This window comes from Ahaetulla prasina, chromosome 18, assembly GCF_028640845.1.
Source record: "Ahaetulla prasina isolate Xishuangbanna chromosome 18, ASM2864084v1, whole genome shotgun sequence".
NCBI classification, from domain to species: Eukaryota; Metazoa; Chordata; class Lepidosauria; order Squamata; family Colubridae; genus Ahaetulla; species Ahaetulla prasina.
Window position 1 is genome coordinate 5,882,104 of NC_080556.1, and position 22,339 is coordinate 5,904,442.

The 22,339-nt window shown below is 42.7% G+C and overlaps 1 protein-coding gene across 1 annotated transcript in view; it reads left to right on the plus strand.

Annotated features, from left to right (window-relative positions):
• The first annotated feature begins 4,398 nt into the window (after positions 1 to 4,398).
• Positions 4,399 to 22,339, plus strand: part of NOC2L (NOC2 like nucleolar associated transcriptional repressor) — a 67,574-nt gene continuing 49,633 nt past the window's right edge. Inside the window, exons 1-9 of the mRNA XM_058161213.1 lie at positions 4,399 to 4,492; positions 8,106 to 8,282; positions 10,406 to 10,580; positions 11,654 to 11,782; positions 12,922 to 13,042; positions 14,956 to 15,046; positions 17,597 to 17,675; positions 19,230 to 19,340; positions 21,056 to 21,169. Of these exons, the coding sequence (XP_058017196.1) occupies positions 4,467 to 4,492; positions 8,106 to 8,282; positions 10,406 to 10,580; positions 11,654 to 11,782; positions 12,922 to 13,042; positions 14,956 to 15,046; positions 17,597 to 17,675; positions 19,230 to 19,340; positions 21,056 to 21,169 (1,023 nt within the window). The 5' untranslated portion in view covers positions 4,399 to 4,466. The remainder of the gene's footprint in view (positions 4,493 to 8,105; positions 8,283 to 10,405; positions 10,581 to 11,653; positions 11,783 to 12,921; positions 13,043 to 14,955; positions 15,047 to 17,596; positions 17,676 to 19,229; positions 19,341 to 21,055; positions 21,170 to 22,339) is intronic.

Here is a 22,339-nt window from a genome sequence, read left to right on the forward strand (position 1 = left end):
TTTCCCCAACGGCGCCCGGCGCTTTCTCTGCTCGCAAAAGACAAATCACTTTCGCTTTTCTCTCTCTCTCTCTTGCTCTTCCCTGTATATATCTCTCTCTCTCTCTCTGTGTCTCTCTTTTTCTGCCCCCCCGCCTCCGTTTACACAGCAATATTGCAGGGGAGTGTTGGGAAGGGATTGCTCTGTGTGTGTGTCAAGTCGCCGCCCGCTCCGCAATTCGCAACCGGTGGCCGGCTTTGGGCTCTCTCTCTGTCGTCCGCTTCGGCCGTGATGTCAGTCCCTGCAATAGGAGGAGGCGGTCGCTCCGAGCCTCTTATGGAAAGCAGCAGGCTCTCTCCCCCGGCGCGTGAGAATAATCCCGATCGCGAAGGGAAAAGGAGATTTTTAGGGTAAAGATTTCATTGCATTTTTATTGCTGCGGAGGGGTGTGTGTGTGTGTGTAAACAGGACACACACTTTTTTTTTTTTTTGAGCACAAAAAATCTTATTTATTCATCAGCAAGACCCCCAGCATCCTTGTATCGGTTTGATTTCACAACCTCGTGGAAGTTTGGAAATCATTCTTCAAAGATTTTTCAGGTATTCTTTTTTTAGGACCCCTTCAGACTAGCATTTTCATTTCGGAAGAATCCTTGGCTTTTGGCACATCTTTGGAATCAACCGTCTCAGATTTTATTTCCTTTTTTTTTTTTTAATCAGTATCTTCAGGTTGGGAAGTCTGTTTTAAAAGCTTTTCTGTAACATCAGCTGATCCTTTTTTGTTTTGCACGCTTTTTTGCACAAAGCTGCGAAGATGCGCACGCCAAAGCTGGGATAGCAATAACAATAGCACTTAGATTTATATACCGCTTTACAGTGCTTTTCAGCCCTCTCTAAGCGGTTTACAGAGTCAGCCCTATTGCCCCCAACAATCTGGGTCCTTGTTTGACCCACCTTGGAAGGACAGAAGGCTGAGTCCACCTTGAGCCAGTTGGTCAGGATCAAACTCCTGACAGTGGGCAGAGTTAGCCTGCAGTACTGCATTCTAACCACTGGAAAGGAAGGAAGGAAGGAAGGAATAGTACTTATATACCGCTTCACAGTGCCTTCCAGCCCTCTCTAAATGGTTTACAGAGTCAGCCTATTACCCCCAATAATCTGGGTCCTCATTTGACCCACCTCGGAAGGATGGAAATCTGAGTCAACCCTGAACCTGGTGAGATTCGAACTGCCAAATTGCAGGCAGCCAGCAGGCAGCAGAAGTAGCCTGCAGTACTGCACTCTAACCACTGCGCCACTGTGGCTCATAATGCCACGGAATAAACTCTTTGGGGGTGGGGTGGGGTGGAGGGGCGGTTGTGTATCCTTTTCCAAGTCTATGCGGAAAATTCCTGCTTTCCCACAAACTCCCTAAACCTCACTTGCCCAGTTTCTGGTGAACTGTCGCCCAGGCGGGTTGTGATTGACAGCTTGGCAGGAGGTGCAAACCCTGGCCAGTCATGGCTTAAGCTCAAATCCTAGTTAAGCGAACTCGCTGGCTCAGGAGGAAGTTGGTGGGAGGGAATGCAAGACCCTAGGGGGAAGGGGGAAGGAATCGGCCTTTTCCCACCCTACCTGGGAATAAGCGGGCATCGCCTTCATCCTGATGCATTCAGACGAGTTGTTGCCAAACCACACGTTCCCGCGGCCACAAGATCCCTGCAAGCGAACTTGCAAACACGGCCAAGCTCCCAACCAATCAGTTCAAACCCCCTCTAGCAGTTAAAAAGGAAGAAACAGCTGCGATCACACATTGCTCCTAGAAGCACGAAGCGGTAAACACCAGCCTGAAGATGACGAATGAGACTTCGTCGAAACGTCGCCAAGACACTTCCAATTTTACGCGGGAGAAAACCCGAATAACCAAAGACCTACATGTATATGTAGATAGATAGATAGATAGATAGATAGATAGATAGATAGATAGACATACACACACACACATACACATATACATACACACACATATATACATACATATACGTATATATACACACACACACTCATATATATATATATACACACACATATATACATGTATATATACCGGGTTACTTACGGGACCGTCTACTGCCGTCTTCTATCTCCCATCGCCCAGTGCGTTCCCATAGAGAGGGACTCCTTAGGGTGCCGTCAGCCAAACAATGTCGACTGGCGGCCCCCAGGGGGAGGGCCTTCTCTGTGGGGGCTCCTACCCTGTGGAACGAGCTTCCCCTTGGACTTCGACAATTACCTGACCTTAGGACCTTTCGCCGCGAACTTAAAACCTATTTATTTCGTATGGCTGGACTGGCTTGATTTTTAAAATTTTAATTTAATTTAATGGGTTTTAAATTTTTGTAATTTTATGGGTGTAATTTGTATTTTAAATTTTTTGACAAATTGAGTAAGTTTTTTAAGGGTTGTTTTTTAATATTGTATGTGTCTGTGTTTGTATTTTATTTGGTTGTTCACCGCCCTGAGTCCTTCAGGAGAAGGGCGGTATACAAATTAAAATATTATTATTATTATTATTATTATTATTATTATTATTATTATTATTATTATTATTATTATTATTATTATTATAATATATACACACACACACATACATATATACATATACATGCATTTGTTTTCTGAGGTTTTCGCGGGTGTTTGTATGTAGGTCTTTGGTTATTCGGGTTTGTGTATGTATGTGTATGTAGGTATGTGTATGTATGTATGTGTGTGTATATATATACATGTATATGTAAAATTGGAAGTGTCTTGGCGACGTTTCGACGAAGTCTCATTCGTTATCTTCAGCCTGAAGATGACGAATGAGACTTCGTCAAACGTCGCCAAGACACTTCCAATTTTATATACATGTATATATACACACATACATACATATACATATATACATACATACACACATGTATATATATACACACACACACATATACATACATATACGTATATATACACACACACACTCATATATATATACACACACATATATACATGTATATATACCGGGTTACTTACGGGACCGTCTACTGCCGTCTTCTATCTCCCATCGCCCAGTGTGTTCCCATAGAGAGGGACTCCTTAGGGTGCCGTCAGCCAAACAATGTCGACTGGCGGCCCCCAGGGGGAGGGCCTTCTCTGTGGGGGCTCCTACCCTGTGGAACGAGCTTCCCCTTGGACTTCGACAATTACCTGACCTTAGGACCTTTCGCCGCGAACTTAAAACCTATTTATTTCGTATGGCTGGACTGGCTTGATTTTTAAAATTTTAATTTAATTTAATGGGTTTTAAATTTTTGTAATTTTATGGGTGTAATTTGTATTTTAAATTTTTTGACAAATTGAGTAAGTTTTTTAAGGGTTGTTTTTTAATATTGTATGTGTCTGTGTTTGTATTTTATTTGGTTGTTCACCGCCCTGAGTCCTTCAGGAGAAGGGCGGTATACAAATTAAAATATTATTATTATTATTATTATTATTATTATTATTATTATTATTATTATTATTATTATTATTATTATTATATATACACACATACATATATACATATACATGTATTTGTTTTCTGAGGTTTTCATGGTGTTTGTATGTAGGTCTTTGGTTATTCGGGTTTGTGTATGTATGTGTATGTATGTGTATGTATGTATGTGTGTGTATATATATACATGTATATATAAAATTGGAAGTGTCTTGGTGACGTTTGACGAAGTCTCATTCGTTATCTTCAGCCTGAAGATGACGAATGAGACTTCGTCGAAACGTCGCCAAGACACTTCCAATTTTACATATACATGTATATATATATACACACATACATACATATACATATATACATACATACACACATGTATATATATACACACACACACATATATACATACACATACATACGTATACATAGAAACACATACACACACACACACACAGTTTGTTTTCTGTTCACATACAATATGTGCTGGATGCCCAGTGTACTGTCTGGGTGAATTCGTTTGCATAGTAATTACTGCTTAAATTCCCAATTTCTACCCCTTTTCTCCAACCGATGGCTAAAACAACAAGTCCCAAATTCGAAACTATTCCGTGTCTTCTTCTTTTTTCCTCTTCTTTTCCCCTTCAGGCGTCAGGGCTATTGCTATTGAGCCAGGGGGCCGGACTAGACGACCTCCAAAGGCCCCCAAGTTACTCTTCCAACTCTGGGCTCTTCCGTCATCCTCTCCACCGGGGCGCCCGCGGGCACCGGCTGAGAGAGAGAATAAGAGAGAGGCAGGGAAAAGCAACCTCTCCATCCACGCCGGTGAACCTGAAAGCCAATCCGGCCGGCTGGGCTGTGGGAACTCCCCCTCCCCCTCTGCCCTCCCTTCCCCTCCCCGCTCGTTCTCGCTACTCAGTTGCATTGTGGGAGAGGAAGTGCTGAGTTTCCCACGTTGTTGCAGCTGCGGAGGGGAAGCTCTACTAGCATGGCCACCGCCGCAGCCGCCGAAAGGTCAGGGCGCTTTGCAAAGCCGCTCCCGGGGTATCTTCGCGGGTCTTGCAAATGGGGGAGAAGCAGGGTGGGAGTCGTTTATGGGATTGGGGGGCGGGGAGGGAGAGCTGGGAACCCGTGTCGTCACACGGGGCAGCCCCGCGAACACGTGAGAACAGGGCATTGGGTGGCTTTCCTTCTTTTGGCTCGGCGCGCGGTCTGCGCAACTCTCGTTGCAAACCGGAGGAGGGAAAGAGTTGCCTTTGGGTTGGCGCGATGCCGGGTGTCCCATCATCCCCGCCCCCAAGTGGGGAGCCTAGGCATCCGACCCCCCACCACCGCCAAAGCGTGGGAATGAATTGTACTCCAGATTTCGGGAACCGGTGTCGTGGGACGCAAACACGCGAGGAGAGGGTTTCCGACGTTGCTTTTTTTGCGCCGACTCTGGTTTGCAAAGCGGAGGGAGGCTTGCCGTTGGGGTTGCATGGCATTGCTTTGGTGCTGGCCTTGAGGAGCAGAGAAGAGCCACCAAAACGATTAAGGGACTGGAGGCCAAAACATCTAAAGAACGGTTGCTGGAATTGGGTAGGTCTCATTTAATGAAAAGAAGGACTAGGGGAGACAGGATAGCAGTCTTCCAATCTCTCAGGGGCTGCCCCAAAGAAGAGGGAGTCAAGCTCTTCTCCAAAGCACCTGAGGACAGGACAAGAAGCAACGGGTGGAAACTAATCAAGGAGAGAAGCAACTTAGAACTAAGGAGAAATTTCCTGACAGTGAGAACAATTAATCTATAGAACGACTTGCCTCCAGAAGTTGTGAATGCTCCAACACTGGAAGTTTTTAAGAAGAAATTGGACAACCATTTGTCTGAACTTGTGTCGGGTTTCCTGCCTGGGCAAGAGGTTGGACTAGAAGACCTCCAAGGTCCCTTCCAACTCTGTTACAAATTTTTTCTTCTCTCCTGACATGCCATGTCCCACCATTCCCCCCACCCCAAGTGAGAAACCTAGGCATCTGACCCCAAAGTGTGCTCGTGTGAATGAATATACTCCAGACTTCGGGAATCGATGTTGTGTGACGTAAACACGCGAGGAGAGAGTTTCCGACGTTGCTTTTTTTGCGCCGACTCTGGTTTGCAAAGCGGAGGGAGGGTTGCCGTTGGGGTTGCATGGCATTGCTTTGGTGCTGGCCTTGAGGAGCAGAGAAGAGCCACCAAAATGATTAAGGGACTGGAGGCCAAAACATCTAAAGAACGGTTGCTGGAATTGGGTAGGTCTCACTTAATGAAAAGAAGGACTAGGGGAGACATGACATGACAGTCTTCCAATATCTCAGGGGCTGCCCCAAAGAAGAGGGAGTCAAGCTATTCTCCAAAGCACCTAAGGGTAGAACAAGAAGCAACGGGTGGAAACTCATCAAGGAGAGAAGCAACTTAGAACTAAGGAGAAATTTCCTGACAGTTAGAACAATTAATCCATGGAACAACTTGCCACCAGAAGTTGTAAATGCTCCAGCACTGGAAGTTTTTAAGAAGAAATTGGACAACCATTTGTCTGAAGTTATGTCGGGTTTCCTGCCTGAGCAGGAGGTTGGACTAGAAGACCTCCAAGGTCCCTTCCAACTCTGTTACAAATTTTTTCTTCTCTCCTGACATGCCATGTCCCACCATTCCCCCCACCCCAAGTGAGAAACCTAGGCATCTGACCCCAAAGCGTACTCGTGTGAATGAATAGACTCCAGACTTTGGGAATCGATGTTGTGTGACATAAACACGTGAGGATAGGGGAATCGGCTTGGTTTCTGACGTTCTACACCGACTCCGGTTTGCAGAGCGAAGGAAGGGTTGCCATTGGATTGCATGGCATGTCTTGAGGAGCAGAGAAGAGCAGCCATGATGATGAGGGGACTGGAGGCTAAAACATATGAAGAACGGTTGGAACTGGGTATGTCTAGTTTAATGAAAAGAAGGACTAGGGGAGACATGATAGCAGTCTTCCAATCTCTCAGGGGCTGCCCCAAAGAAGAGGGAGTCAAGCTATTCTCCAAAGCACCTGAAGGCAGGACAAGAAGCAACGGGTGGAAACTATAATCAAGGAGAGAAGCAACTTGGAACTAAGGAGACATATCCTGACTGTTAGAAGAATTAACCAGTGGAACAGCTTCCCACCAGAAATCATGGGTGTGCCATCCATTACTGCAGGTTTTAAGAAGAAACTAGACAGTCACTTATCTGAAATAATACAGTTTCTCCTGCTTGAGCAGGGGGCTGGACTAGAAGACCTCCAAGGTCCCTTCCAGCTCTATATATTATTCTAATTGCTGGAAAGGATAGACTTGATAGGATTGAGTCGAGGTGGCTTTTTAAAATTCTTTTATTAAATATAGCTAGAATACGGTTACCAAATCACCCGATTTGTTTTTTTTATTTGAGAAGCCCTGAATTCAAGTGCTGCCTTAGCTATGAAAGCCCCCTCCCCCAGTCACTCTCTCTCAGCCCAGCCTACCGCACAGGGTTGTTGTAGGGAGAACAGAAGGAAGAAGGTATGCTGGCTGCGTTTGCTCCCTTGATGTATTTGTCAAAATACCAAAGGCGGGATACAAATAAGTAAATAAAAGGGATTTTAGAAATATTTCAAACTCGCCCCATTCGTACGGTTTCTCCCTAAGCCTCAAATACAAAACTTTTTGCTAGATATTTCCATATTTTGATTTAAAAAACAAGGCCTACATTAAAAGTTTTAAAAAAAATCTAAAGCACTATATAGGTATGTAGGGAAGAGTATGATCACACCAATTTTGCTTTTAAAGGATGCTACTGCCGCTGCGGTGTTTTCTCTAACGCAATACTTAACTCCCTTTTTTAATCTAAAAAAAAATGGGAAATATATATTCAGACACACTGCTAACTAGAAATAAATGGCAAACCTATTTTGTTTTGTTTATCGCATAAGCTGTGACATGAACCTTTTTGTATGTTAAACGAAACCACCTTTGGGGCCTTTTAACACAGTTTAAATCAGGGGTGTCCAAACTTGGTCCCTTTAAGACTTGTGGACTTCAACTCAGCAAAGCTGGCTGAGGAACTCTGGGAGTTGAAGTCCACAAGTCTTAAAGGGACCAAGTTTGGACACCCCTGGTTTAAATTATAAGGCTAAGGCCTCTCAATCTAATTTATCTCATCCTAACTTGCTGGCTTGGGAGGAGCAATTAGGTAATGAGCAACACCTGGAGAGTTTACCTTGCAGGCCACAGGTGATACTTAATTGGGAGCAGGTAGCTGTCCAGCAGCTCCTGAGGCACCTTGATTTTTTTAATTGTTTTTTATTTTTTTAAATGCCAAATTTAGGCTGGCAGACTTAAAATATTGGGAAACAATTCCGGGTAAACCAGAAAGATTTTTTTAAAAATGTCATTTTTGTCTGCAAAGACCAATGAGACCTAACATCACCTTGTCACTTTAAAAAAATAATATTTTTATTCATAAACATTTTGAATACAGTGTATTGTCAGGGTAAACCTGAAGATTTTACCTTGCAGGCGCTTAATGGCATTAAGGTGGTGCTTAATGGCGAGCAGGTAGCTTTCCAGCAGCTCTTCTTAAAAATAATAATCCTGTTTCTCTTGCTTTTTTCAGAAGCAAAAAACTGGGTGATTTAAGCGTGGATGAGTTTTTAACGTCCGGATTTGATTCCGATTTGGAAGATGATTTGATAGACGATACTCCAAATTCTGGGGAAGATGAGAAAAGGAAGTTGCCTTCCAAACTTGACAGCAAAAAGAAACCAGGATGTAATTTGGTACCAGGGGAAAGGTGAGTTTTCATGATGGTGGATGAATGGATGGAGGGAGGGGTGAGAGGGAAGAAGGATGGATGGATGGATGGATGGATGGATAGATAGATAGATCAATGGATGGATGGATGGATGAAGGGGTGAGAGGGAAGGAGGATGGATGATGGATGGATGGATGATAGATGGATGGATTGATGGGGTGAGAGGGAAGGAGGATGGATGATGGATAGATAGATAGATGATGGATGGATGAAGGGGTGAGAGAAGGAAGATGGATTAAGGATGGATGGATGGATTGATGAAGCGATGAGAGGGAAGGAGGATGGATGAAGGGGTGAGAGGGAAGGAGGATGGATGAAAGATGGATGGATGGATGGATTGATGGGGTGAGAGGGAAGGAGGATGAATGATGGATGGATAGATAGATGATGGATGAAGGGGTGAGGGAAAAAAGATGGATTAAGGATGGATGGATGGATGAAGGGGTGAGAGGGAAGGAGTATAGATGAAAGTTGGATGGATGAATGGATGGATTGATGGGGTGAGAGGAAAGGAGAATGGAGGATGGATGGATGGATGGATAGATAGATGATGGATGGATGAAGGGGTGAGGGAAAAAGATGGATTAAGGATGGATGGATGGATGGATGGAGGGGTGAGAGGGAAGGAGAATGGAGGATGGATGGATGGATGGAGGGGTAGAAGGGAAGGAGGATGGATGAAAGGTGGATGGGTGGATGGACTGATGGGGTGAGAGGAAAGGATGGATGATGTGGTGAGAGGAAAGGAGGATGGAGGATGGATGGATAGATGGATGGAGGGATGAAAGGGAAGGAGGATGGATGGATAGATGATGGATATAGGTAGCTAGATATTATGGATGGAGGGACAGATATGTTTATTCTTCCTTGAAATTTTCCCAATGCCATTTTGGTAGGGAAGGAGGGATAATAGATGGTAGACAGACAGACAGAATAGCTTTTAAACTGCGTACCTAGGAATCTCTTTTTGGAAGCTCATTGAAGTTCCTTAGATGAGAGGATGCAAGAGACAGCCGAATTTGCCTTGTCTCCTTTGTCTTTCCTGGTAGAAAACGAGAAAGAGTTTCCTCTAAAAACAACGACGTTTCTCAACCTTGCCAATTTTGCAATATGTGGACTTCAACTCCCAGAATGCCCCAGCCAGCCCTTTGGCTTTCAAGTTAGAATCGAAAAGGACACGACACAGAACGAAAACCGACTGGGGAGGGAAGCCATACTGGGAGCCCTACTGGGTGGGGAATTCTGGGAGTTGAAGTCCACCACGCTTCTTAAAACGAGCAAGATTGAGAAATATTGCTTTTCTTGCTGCCTTCTTCCTATTATTACAATTTTGAAAATCGCAACTTTCTTTCGTATTTTCTAGGAAGCAAACCCCCCCATGTTTCTAATAATAATAATAATAATAATAATAATAATAATAATAATAATAATAATAATAATAATAATAATAATAATAATATTTTAATTTGTATACCGCCCTTCTCCCGAAGGACTCAGGGCGGTTTACAGCCAAAATAAAATACAGCAACAACGCATACAATACTAAAAACAAACATTAAAAAACGTATTCAATTTGGCCCCATTTTAAAATACAATCAACCCTATAAAATTAATAAAAATTTAAAGCCATAAAATCAGCTAAAAAATTTAAAAATTCAAGCCAGTCCAGCAAGACGGAATAAATAGGTTTTAAGTTCGCGGCGAAAGGTCCGAAGGTCAGGTAGTTGTCGAAGTCCAGGGGGAAGCTCGTTCCACACGGTAGGAGCCCCCACAGGGAAGGCCCTGCCCCTGGGGGCCGCCAGTCGACATTGCTTGGCCGACGGCATCCTGAGGAGTCCCTCTCTGTGAGAATGCACCGGTCGCTGGGAGATAGAAGATGGCAGTAGACGGTCCCGTAAGTATCCTGGTCCTAAGCCATGGAGCGCTTTAAAGGTGGTCACCAATACCTTGAAGCGGTATTTGGTATTTCTCTTTTAAGCAGATGCCGCACTATGGAATTTGTAGGATTTATTAGCATATTTTTTTTAAAAAACAACAACACTTCCTGGCTGGATATCTAGTCATATAAACTTAAATTCTTTAAACTCTTCTGTGTCGTGCAGGAAAACAAAGAAAGTTAATGCTTCAGTGCATAAGGATCAGCTCTCTCGACTAAAAGACCGAGATCCAGAGTTTTACAAGTTCCTGGAAGAAAATGACAAGACTTTGCTTAATTTTGATGACTCTGACAGTTCTGATGAAGAGGAAGACCATCACGTGTTGCCTGAAAAATTAGAGGTAATTAATTTATTTTCAATGTACATGAACATCAGGAATTATTTGACTGCTCTCGCTAGCTCTCTGACGCCAGTTAGAATCCAGCTTGCCGTATTTTTTGGAGTATAAGACGCACCTTAGTTTTTGGGGAGGAAAATAAGAAAAATGCTGATTGGCAGGTGGATCGGCCTCCCGGAATACCCCCAATCAGCTGTTCCCAGAGGTGAATTTTAGCAACAGGTTCCTTGGTTGTGAGCTCTGTGCCTTGCTTTTTTTTGCTTTTTTTTTTTTCTGCCTCTGAAAGCCTCCGAAACAGCTTCAAAAAAAAAGCCTCAAGCTCTGTTTGGGGGCTTTTTTTCTGAAGCTGTGTTTGGGGGCATTTTTTCTGAAGCTCTGTGTGGAGGCTTTTTATCTGAAGCTTTGGAGGCTTTTTTTCTGAGGCTCTGTTTGGGGGCTTCTTTTCTGAAGCTCTATTTGGAGGCTTTTTTTCTGAGGCTCTGTTTGGGGACTTCTTTTCTGAAGCTCCGTTTCTGATGCTTTTTTCAGCCTCTGAAACCTCCATTTGAGAGGTTTTCACCCTCTTTTTTGGGGAAAAAAGGTGCGTTTTATACTCCAAAAAATACGGTAATTAATACTCGGATCTCCTGTAATGTTGCAGGACTAAAGAAATAAAAATAGTTGAAAGCAAAAATTTATATGAAAATACCAGTGTGGCTCTCAACAATGGAAGCATTTACACAGCCAAATGTAAATCTGGAAAAAGATTTAACATATAAAGATACTTAGAATGTGTAGATTGTAGATTGACATAAAAGAAAAAGAAGATAGAATGTTTTTGAACATAGAATTTACTTTTTATATGGTTGGATAATAGAGGTAGAAATTAGGAGCTGGGAAAGTAATATTATGTAAGCAAAATGACCCAGACAATGTATGTTAAATGAAAATGTGTAAATAAACTTTAAAAAAATAGAAATACAAAACTTAACATCAGAGGAGCCAATTTTTTTTATTATTCCTAAGAAAACTGCATGGACTGTGTACCTGTGTCACTCATTTCAGGCGAATTCTTTTTTTAAAAAAATCTTTGATAGGAGGCAACTGATGATGAAGATGAGGATGAAGACGAAGAAGAAGAAGAAGAAAAAACGGCTAAGCGGAAAAAAATGGACTTCATTACCGTGTCGTTAAAAATGGTGGAACACTGGAAGGAAGCTGCAGAGGTAAGAGAGAAGGTTTTTTTAAAAAAAATATTTTTTTTTTAAAAAAGCAACAATTCTTTAGGAGCTTCAAATAAGGCTGATTAAATATGGAAAGTCTTGCCCAAAACAAAGATAAAATTGATTTTCTCTGTCTCTTTCTAACCATAGTATTTAGAGTAGAGTAGAGTAGAGTAGAGTAAAGTAGATCAAATAGATTAGATTAGATTAGATTCTTTATTGGTCTTCTATTCTGCATTCTATTCTATTCCATTCTATTCTATTCTGCATTCTATTCTGCATTCTATTCTATTCTTCTATTCTGTTCTTCTATTTTGCATTCTATTCTGCATTCTCTTCTCTTCTGCATTCTATTTTATTATTCTATTCTATTATTCTATTCTATTCTGCTATTCTTCTATTCTATTCTGCATTCTATTCTATTCTATTCTATTCTTCTATTCTTCTATTCTATTCTTCTATTTTGCATTCTATTCTGCATTCTCTTCTCTTCTCTTCTGCATTCTGTTTTGTTATTCTATTATTCTATTCTATTCTATTCTGCTATTCTTCTATTCTATTCTGCATTCTATTCTATTCCATTCCATTCTGCATTCTATTCTATTCTATTCTATTCTATTCTATTCTATTCTATTCTATTCTATTCTATTCTATTCTATTCTATTCTTCTATTCTGCATTCTCTTCTCTTCTGCATTCTATTTTATTATTCTGTTATTCTATTCTATTCTATTCTGCTATTCTATTCTGCATTCTATTCTATTCTATTCTATTCTGCATTCTATTCTATTATTCTATTCTGTTCTGCATTCTATTCTATTATTCTATTCTATTCTATTTTATTCTATTCTATTCTGCATTCTATTCTATTCTCTACTTTTAATTGTAGATTTAATTTAAGGGCTAGCTTAAAAAATGTAGTTTTAATGGGGTTTTAGTTTTTATTTTATTGTTAGTTTTTTAGTATTTCGGCCATAAATTGTATAAATTGTATATTGTTTTTAAACTGTATTATATTGTGCTTTTAAATCGGCTGTGAACCACCCTGAGTCCTTTGGGAGAAGGGCGGTATACAAATTTGATTAATAAATAATAAATGATAAGTAAATAATAATTCTATTAATTTTTTTCCCCCTCACACAGAAGAAACTCACTCCTAGGGTCTTCCATGAAATCACTCAAGCTTTTAAAGCCTGCGTGGTCACCGCCAAAGGAGAATCTGCAGGGCCTGATTCCGGCAAGTTCAAAGTCACCGACAGCACAGGTAAATCTTCCAGGACTGAGTGAGCTTTGCAAAAAAAAATAAATCAAAGAAACACATTCCATCTTTGTTGATATTTTGCCCTAGGTCTTTGTTTTGCTTTAGCTGGCCTTGATCCTTATGGTAAAATACGGTTTTTATTGTATACACAATTTGACTTGGCTAAATTTTCCCCAGTGTGTCTATCTACAACCTCAAAAATGCTGAAGTACGTGTACGTCATATATAGTATAAGTTATATACAAATCATTTACTAGATGACAGCATGTAGCTAACACTATTTTTTATTTTTATTTTCTTTTAATACAAAACATTCCATCATTTGTGTGTCATCTGGGTACACATTTTTTTGTGTCGTAACAGTTAAAGCTTACCACCATATTCATTATTTGTATCTACTCTTATTTTAATATTAATGCTTAATACTTAACATTCTATTATCATAACATTTAACTTATTTGGTTTTATTATATATTACGTTCATATTTCTTCTCTAACCATTGATAAAATAAATCCCACATACTATAATAATCAGATTCTTCCTTTCCTTTAATTGCTAATGTTCCCTTGATCCTTGGTGATTAAGTTGTGAGTGTAGAGTCCCTCGGGAAAAGGGCGGTATAAAAATCTAATAAAATAAATAAATAAAAATAAATTTATTTAGATTGAGACCCCTTAGGTGGCACTAAGTCATATGCCATCATTTGCAAAGCAGAACGATTGCGTTCACACAAAATACATTAAACCAAAAGCAAGCAATTGGATTCTGGGCAATATGAAAACCTCCATTATTTTGAGTTACTTGTACAGGTAGACCTCAACTTAGAACCACAATAGAGCCCAAAATTTACATATTTTTATTTTTATTTACATTTATATCCCGCCCTTCTCCGAAGACTCAGGGCGGCTTACACTATGTCAAGCAATAGTCTTCATTCTATTTGTATATTTACAAAGTCAACTTATTGCCCCCAACAATCTGGGTCCTCATTTTACCTACCTTATAAAGGATGGAAGGCTGAGTCAACCTTGGGCCGGGCTTGAACCTGCAGTAATTGCAGGCTGCTCTGTTTTAATAACAGGCTATCTTACATCACTAAGCGAGACAGTTGTTAAGTATGTTTTGCCCCATTTCATGACCTTTCTTGCCACCGTTGTTAAGTGAATCCCTGCAGTTGTTAAATTAGTCACACGGTTGTTAAGTGAACCTGGCTTCCCCATTAACTTTGCTTGTCAGAAGGGGAATATGACATAGTTCCAGGACACTGCAACCGTCATAAATATGAGTCAGTTGTCAAAGCATCCCTATTTTGATCCTATGACCGTAGGCGTGAAAAACAGAGGTGGACGTCACATTATGTAACAACTGGTTTGCCCAGCACCGAAAATGTGAGCATGCACGCGGCTCCAAAAACATGGCGATATAGGACGGGATAGCGCCTGGGCTGGTGGGTGGGCCCAGCTGCTGGTTAGAACTACCGGTTCACACGAACCGGGAGCAGCCCGCCTCTGCTGAAAAACAATCTTAAGTCACTTTTTCAGTGCTGTTGTAACTTCAAACGGTCACTAAACGAATGGTTGTGAGTCAAGGACTACTTGTATATCAGTATTTCTCAATCTCGTTAACTTTAAGACGGCGGGACTTCAACTCCCAGAATTCCCCAGCCACCTCTTCAAAGTTGCTGACATCGAGGCACGCAGCTGTATATAAGAGTCCTCTCTCATGACCAGAGCTGGCTCGGCCCGGATCGGGCAAACCAGTTGCGGGAATTGTGGGTTAGGCATGTTTTCAAGGCTGGGTGCCTGTGTGGATGGTGGGCGCGAAGCGAACCGGTGGTAAAAGTGAGTGGAAACCCACGACCGCTAAATTCATTGATGAAATGTCTCTCTCTTTTTTTTTCTCATCTCCTGCTTAGTCTTCAACTCACTTGTCTCCTTCTGTGTCCGCGACCTCTTCGTTCTTGTGCAAAAACTGCTTCAGGTGAAACCTGCAAAAAATAAATCAAAGTAAGTTTAGTTTATTTTATTAGTTTATGCACGTTTATTTGCTTCCCGTCTAGGAATTGCAAAAGTCTATTCCTTCAATTTCTGATGGCCCATTTTGTATCCATGCTGAGCAGAATAGTTTTTTAAACCAGGGGTTATCAACCTTTCGGACCTCAGGAACCACTAAATTCATAATTTTAAATCCCGCGGACCACTAATGAATTTTTTAAAAAGATAAATCGTATTTAGTGCAAACTAATTTCCTGCAGACCACCAAAATTTTCTTGTGGACCACCGGTGGTCCACCGACCACCAGTTGGTGACTGCTGTTTTAAACAATTAATTTAAAAAACTATAAATCCTCCTGCTCAAAATGTGAAGCTTGGAAATTGACTCATTTATGATGGTTGCAGTGTCAATGGGCAGCCCAGATTCACTTAACAACCGTGTTACTAACTTAACAATTGCAGTGATTCACTTAACAACTCTGGCAAGAAATGTCATAATACAGGGCAAAACTTGCTTCAACACACCTGTCTTGCGGTAGTGATGGAAATTTGGGTCTCACTTGTAAATCGAGAACTGCCTGTAGGTTATTTCAAGCTGCAGCTGCTTTATTAACCCCTACCTGCTAAATTGGCTAATTTGAGTTCTTTTATGGCCTGGTTTGAGCATTGCGAACTTGGTTTACCATTCAGTATCCTGGCAGGGGCATAGAACTAGAATGAATGAGCCGGATGGGACCTTGGAGGTCTTCTAGTCCAGCCCCCCTGCTCAAACAGGAGAACCTATAATATTTCAGATAAGCGGCTGTCTAGTTTCTTCTTTAAAACCTCCAGTGATGGATGGAGCACCCAGGATTTCTGGTGGGAAGCTGTTCCACTGGTTAATTGTTCTCACTGTTAGGAAGTTTCTCCTTAATTCCAGGTTGTTTTTCTCTTTGATTAGTTTCCAACCATTTTTTCTTGTCCTGCCTTCTGGTGCTTTGGAGAATAACTTAACTCCCTCTTCTTTGGGGCAGCCCTTCAAATACTGGAATACTGCTATCCTGTCACCCCTAATTCTTCTTTCCTTTAGACTTGCCAAACCCACATCCTGCAGCCGTAAAATAATTCCCAGGACAAGCAAGTGATTTTTGGCGTCAAAACATAAGGTCTAATCCATCTGGTGGTATTCCCACGGTTAACTAAAAACCCAAAATGCTGAAAAACTGTTTGCAAAACAGCTAAACCAATAAAAATTGGATAGCTGACAGGGTCAGTGTCGAATTTTCCATTCGGACAGCAAAGGCAAGCAGCTGGTTAGAGTACAATTAATCCCATTCTAGCTGGCGTGTGGGTGGTAATTTGCAGCTATCTGAGCCGCATAGCATCGTGGGCCCTCAGCGGTCTGGGTAACGGTATGTCTTTGTATATGACGCGATTTGCACGTGACCTCCGCCGACGCTACTTTTGGCTTGAGTTTCCAAGCTGGGTCCACATGATCGTTTGGGACGCTACACATCCTTTTCAGGACCTGTTCTCCTTTTGGGAGGGGGGGCTTCGTGATACCCGAAGCAGAAAATCCAGATTCAGCCACATTTTTGTCCCATATAGCACCAATTTTGTGAACTCTCAAGCTTCCTCTTTTCCACTATGTATTCAAAATGGGCAACGATTAATAGATACACGTATTTTTCGGAGTATAAGACGCACCTTTTCCCCCCCAAAAAAAGAGGGTGAAAACCTGGGTGCATCTTATACACCGAATGTAGCCCCATCCACCCGCTGGCCCCCACCCTTCGGCCTCCGGACATCCTCTCAAACTTTTGTGGTCCACCAGCAGTTTGTGGAGCTGGACAGTGAGGAGGCTTGGGAGGATAGTGGGCCAGTCCTGGAGTCAGGGGAAGGCCCGGACGAGGGCTCTGCATCAGAGGCATAGATGGGGTCAGGGCTATCTGGGAGCGATGTGCGGACTCCGGAGCCTCCAGAGGCAGACAGCAGAGAGGCAGAGGAACAGGAGGAGTCTGTTCCTAGTGCATGCATTCGAAGAGCTGCCAGAAGGCAAGAGCAGCTAAAGCAAAAAGGACGACTCAGGAGTAAGGCCAGGAGATGATTGGCCCCTCCCATAAAGCTTAAAAGAGCAGCAACGGCTCTTGGGCTCTTTGTAGGAAAGCAACATCGCTACATCTGTTTTTATTTGGCGTCTCTTGTTTCTGAACTTTGTGGGGCTTTGCTAAGAAAAGCCTTTGGCAGAGTACCAAAGAAGATAAAGGTTTGTGATAAAGCCGAAGGAACCAGCTGAATACCACCTCTCGTGTATATATATATATATATATATGTAGGTAGGTAGGAACTGGCTGAATACCACCCTCGTGTGTGTATATATATGTATGTATGTATGCTTGCATGTATGGGTGCAGGTATATATTTATTTTCTACCTTGAATTTTAAACGCATCACGGGCAAGAACCTTTCTGGCTGAACAGCTGCTAGCCCAGTTGAAATTCAGTCATTTCCCATCAGTTAAGAGAAATACCAGCTTTTGAATCACATATTGTCTTCTAAAGCATGTCTTCCTTCATTGTTGTAGGTTAGTTTTGCCTTCCTCTAGCCCATTGTGGGGCAAGTTGCGACTGGACATCAAAATGCATCTTGGCTGTACCATTCAGGTGAGTTTAAATCGCCTAGCAAGCGAGGGTCAAATTTTGGTCATTTTTTTTTAATATATTGGGCATCTCTTCCTGGTTTTTGGAAAATATTTTTCTTGATAGAAGAAATAGAATAGAATAGAATAGAATAGAATAGAATAGAATAGAATAGAATAGAATAGAATTTTTTTATTGGCCAAGTGTGATTGGACACACAAGGAATTTGTCTTGGTGCATATGCTCTCAGTGTACATAAAAGAAAAGATACGTTCATCAAGGTACAACATTTACAACACAATTGATGGTCAATATATCAATATAAATCATAAGGATTGCCAGCAACAAGTTATAGTCATACAGTCATAAGTGGAAAGAGATTGGTGATGGGAACTATGAGAAGATTAATAGTAGTGCAGATTCAGTAAATAGTCTGACAGTGTTGAGGGAATTATTTGTTTAGCAGAGTGATGGCCTTCGGGAAAAAACTGTTCTTGTGTCTAGTTGTTCTGGTGTGCAGTGCTCTATAGCGTCGTTTTGAGGGTAGGAGTTGAAACAGTTTATGTCCAGGATGCGAGGGGTCTGTAAATATTTTCACGCCTCTCTTCTTGATTCGTGCAGTATACAGGTCCTCAATGGAAGGCAGGTTGGTAGCAATTATTTTTTCTGCAGTTCTAATTATCCTCTGAAGTCTGTGTTTTTCTTGTTGGGTTGCAGAACCGAACCAGACAGTTATAGAGGTGCAAATGACAGACTCAATAATTCCTCTGTAGAACTGGATCAGCAGCTCCTTGGGCAGTTTGAGCTTACTGAGTTGGCGCAGAAAGAACATTCTTTGTTGTCCTTTTTTAATGATGTTTTTGATGTTAGCTGTCCATTTGAGATCTTGCGATATGATAGAACCCAGAAATTTGAAGGTTTCTACTGTTGATACTGTGTTGTCAAGTATTGTGAGAGGTGGAAGTATGGAAGGGTTTCTCCTAAAGTCTACCACCATTTCTACGGTTTTGAGTGTGTTCAGTTCCAGATTGTTTTGGTTGCACCACAAGGCTAGTCGTTCGACCTCTCGTCTATATGCGGATTCGTCATTGTCTTGAATGAGACCAATCACTGTTGTGTCATCTGCGAACTTCAGTAGCTTAACAGATGGATCATTGGAGATGCAGTCATTGGTATACAGAGAGAAGAGAAGTGGGGAGAGCACACAGCCTTGGGGGGCCCCTGTGCTAATTGTACAGGTATTTGATGTGATCTTGCTTAGCTTCACCTGCTGCTTCCTGTTTGTTAGGAAGAGGAGATTTTCTTGATTTTCTGTCTTCTTGATAGAAGGTAGAAAATACTTGTAACTCAGTGTTGAACTGTGGCGCTTTCTGAGCTTGGTGGTTTTCTTGCTGACGTTTCACTGCCAAACTAGGTAATGACATCAGTGCACTGAGACAGGAGCTATGGTAGCCTCTTGGGGAAAAAAAACCACAGCTTTGGGACGGGGCAGAAAAAGAAGTAGGAGATATGAAATCGGTCAGCTTTTCAGCCGTATTTATTGATGGAAATTTTGTCTTTTTTTTTCTTCCCCCGCAGCTTCTGTCGTGTTTAACCCGAACCTCTGTAACGATAGCTGTTCTTCACCACATCAGTGCCATAGTGCCTTATTTTCTAAGTTTCCCCAAACAGTCTCGCATGCTACTTAAGGTAAGTTAAATAGCAGGGCTGACGAGAAGGTGCAGGAATAAGACTTAAAGTTGGATTTTCCCCTGTTCAAGCTGGGTCCTAGATAATGGGTTCCAAACTTTTGGGTTGTTTTTTTTTAAATAAATTAATTAGATTTTTATTCCACCTTTGTTATTTTAATCAATAACTCAAGGCAGGGGTGAAATGCTCCCAGTTCGGACCGGATCGCACGATCCGGTAGCGATAGGGGCAGGTAGTTCGGAGAACCGGTATCAAAAATCCTTGCCCCCCACCTCCACTCCCCACGCCTCGCTGTTCCTCTTTGTCCCTGAAGCTCTCGGTGGTGATATAGCTGCAAACGGCCTTAAATGACTGCCGCCGCACTTCAAAGGGCCGCATTACAGCTGATCAGCGCTGTAGGCGGCTAGTAGACAGGTGCCTCTATCTTTAAAGAAGGTAGACCGGTGCCTCACAAAAAGAGGCAATTAGTAGACCGGTGCCTCTTATTTTTAAAGAAGGTAGACCGGTGCGCTCCCAAGTTTTGTATACTTTGTTTATTATTTTTATTATTATTGGCCATGCCATTCAGTCACCTGACCCCCCCAAGCCATGCCCACCGGGTCACCTGACCACCAAGGCACACCCACCAATTAAGCCACACCCACAGAACCAATAGGGAAAATTTTTAGATTTCACCCGTGACTCAAGGTAATAAACATATTCAACACACCTCCTTCTTATTTTCCCCACAACGATAACCTCAGGGGTGGGATTCGACCGGTTTGGGCAAACCGGTAGCTCTCATGATCAGCTGGGAGCGAACCGGTTCTCTCCGACCATCAGGCGGCCTGCCCGTCTGCCCCTACGCTTTATTTACCCTTCTCAGCTGATTGGCGTGGCAGAACGGATTGGCGCGCCTCAGCTGTGTTACTCCCAAGTAGTAACGCAGAAGGTTAGTACTTGTAAAACTGTGCACACGAGCGCAGCGCGTGTTTGCCGAACCGGTTGTTAAACCAGCAGCATCCCACCACTGGATAACCCTGGTGAGGTGGGTTGTGCTGAGAGAGAGAGTAGGATTGGCCCAAGGTCGCCTAGTCAGCTTTCACGCCCTATGGTGGAACTAGAATTCCCAATCTCCTAGTCTCTAAACCGGTCTCTAAACTGGTTCTCTTTCTCTCCCCCCTCTTATTTTAGAAAGATAATAAATGGCTGGTTTAATAAATTTAAAAAGACATAGCTGTACAAATAAACGCAAGAAGAAAAAGAGTGGATGAAGAACGAAATACCAGTAAATAAAGGATTTGCAATTAGACGACTTAAAATTAACACTGTAGAACTAGGTTTACTACATCTTTAAAAATGATTAGCATTCTATAAAACTCTAAACGTTAATATTAACATTAACCGGTCATTCACTAAAGCAAGGTCCCATTCATTTTGTAAGTTTTCAATTTTGGCAACTTTGACTTACACCCAGAATTCCCCATCCAGCATGCTTTAAGATTTACTTCCCAGCATGCCTGCTGGGAAATTCTTCGAGTTGAACTCCCCACGTTATATAGGTAGTTGCCGGTGTTGAGAAATGCTGTTTTAGGCCATAAAAAGGGTTTGACATTTAGTGGCATTGCCTTGATTGGCACTCGGGGGGGGGGGAGGGAATCCAGCTTCAGCTAATTTTAAAAGCAAAACAAGAATCAAAAGTAACTTATTTTTTTTTCTTTCTTTTTTTCATTAAGCAAATTATTCGGCTCTGGAGCACGGGCGACGAGGTCGTGAGAGTTCTAGCTTTTTTGATACTCAACAAATTCTGCCGGTATAAACAGGAAGCTTATTTGCCCTCCGTTCTTAAGGTAAGATTAACAGAGTTGGAAGGGGCCTTGGAGGTCATCTAGTCCAACCCCCCACCCCACCCACACCCGAGTAGGAGACCCTACACCCCTGATGGCGAACCTATGGCACGCGGAGTCCTCTTGTCACCCAGCTCAGCTCCACTCCGCATGCTTGCACGCCTCCTGCCGGCCAGCTCATTTTCAAGTCTCTACTTGGGGCGGGGCACATGCGGGAGACCTGCATGCATGTGCGGAGGGGGGAGAGAAAGACCCCTCTGCAGCCCATTTTTGGTCCCAGGAGGCTGCAGGGAGGCCTGCAAGGCCCAAAATGGGGCGAGGGAGTGTCTGCACATGTGCAGGGTGGAAGCATGGGGGGGGGTCGTGTGCACATTGCATTGTCGGTGCAGACATGCACGCCCTCTTGACACGCAACGACAAAAAGGTTAGCCATCACTGCCTTAACACCTGTCGTGTCCCCCTCCCCCTCCAACGACCGGGTCTAGGAAGTCCGTATCAAACGTGGCAACGAAGCCTCTGCAGCTTTGCTAAATTCCTTCAAGGTTTATCAGGGCAGGCAGGAGTCCAAGTTGTGACTTCAGCGATAGCAGCAAACTAGATGAGACTTTGCTTGACTCAAGGTTGGAATACCACAAGCAGGTCCTTTATATAGGCTGTGGGGTGTGGCTCCATGACTCAGCATTTATCCAGGCCTGCCCCTCCCTTCCTTCTGCTGGCGTCACCTCTCAGATCTCCGGAAGCGAGGGTCCTCCCACTTCGAATTCTCTTCAGCTGGATATGCTGTCAGTAATTCCAGCACGTGGCTGGCTTCCTGCTCACATGCTGTAGGAGTGAGGTTTATCGGGCTTGTTTGTTCATTCCTGGAATCCTCTCCAGGCATGGGGCCAGGGCCGGGGGCTGGAGGCATGACAGGCCGTTCATCATCTTTATCAGACTCGGGAGGGGCCCGGCTGAGGAGAAGAGGGAGGACGAGGCACAACAACACCATTTCTGACAGGTGGCGACTGAAAACTTACAAAATTTAAAAACTCTGGGCTTCGATGAAGATGAAGGGAACAGCTAAAGAACAAGGGTCGACTCGGGAGTAAGGCCACACGTGGACGATGAGTGGCCCCTCAAAACAAGTGACTGGCAGACCATCCTTATGCGTCACCCTAATTCTCTGCTTGTCTT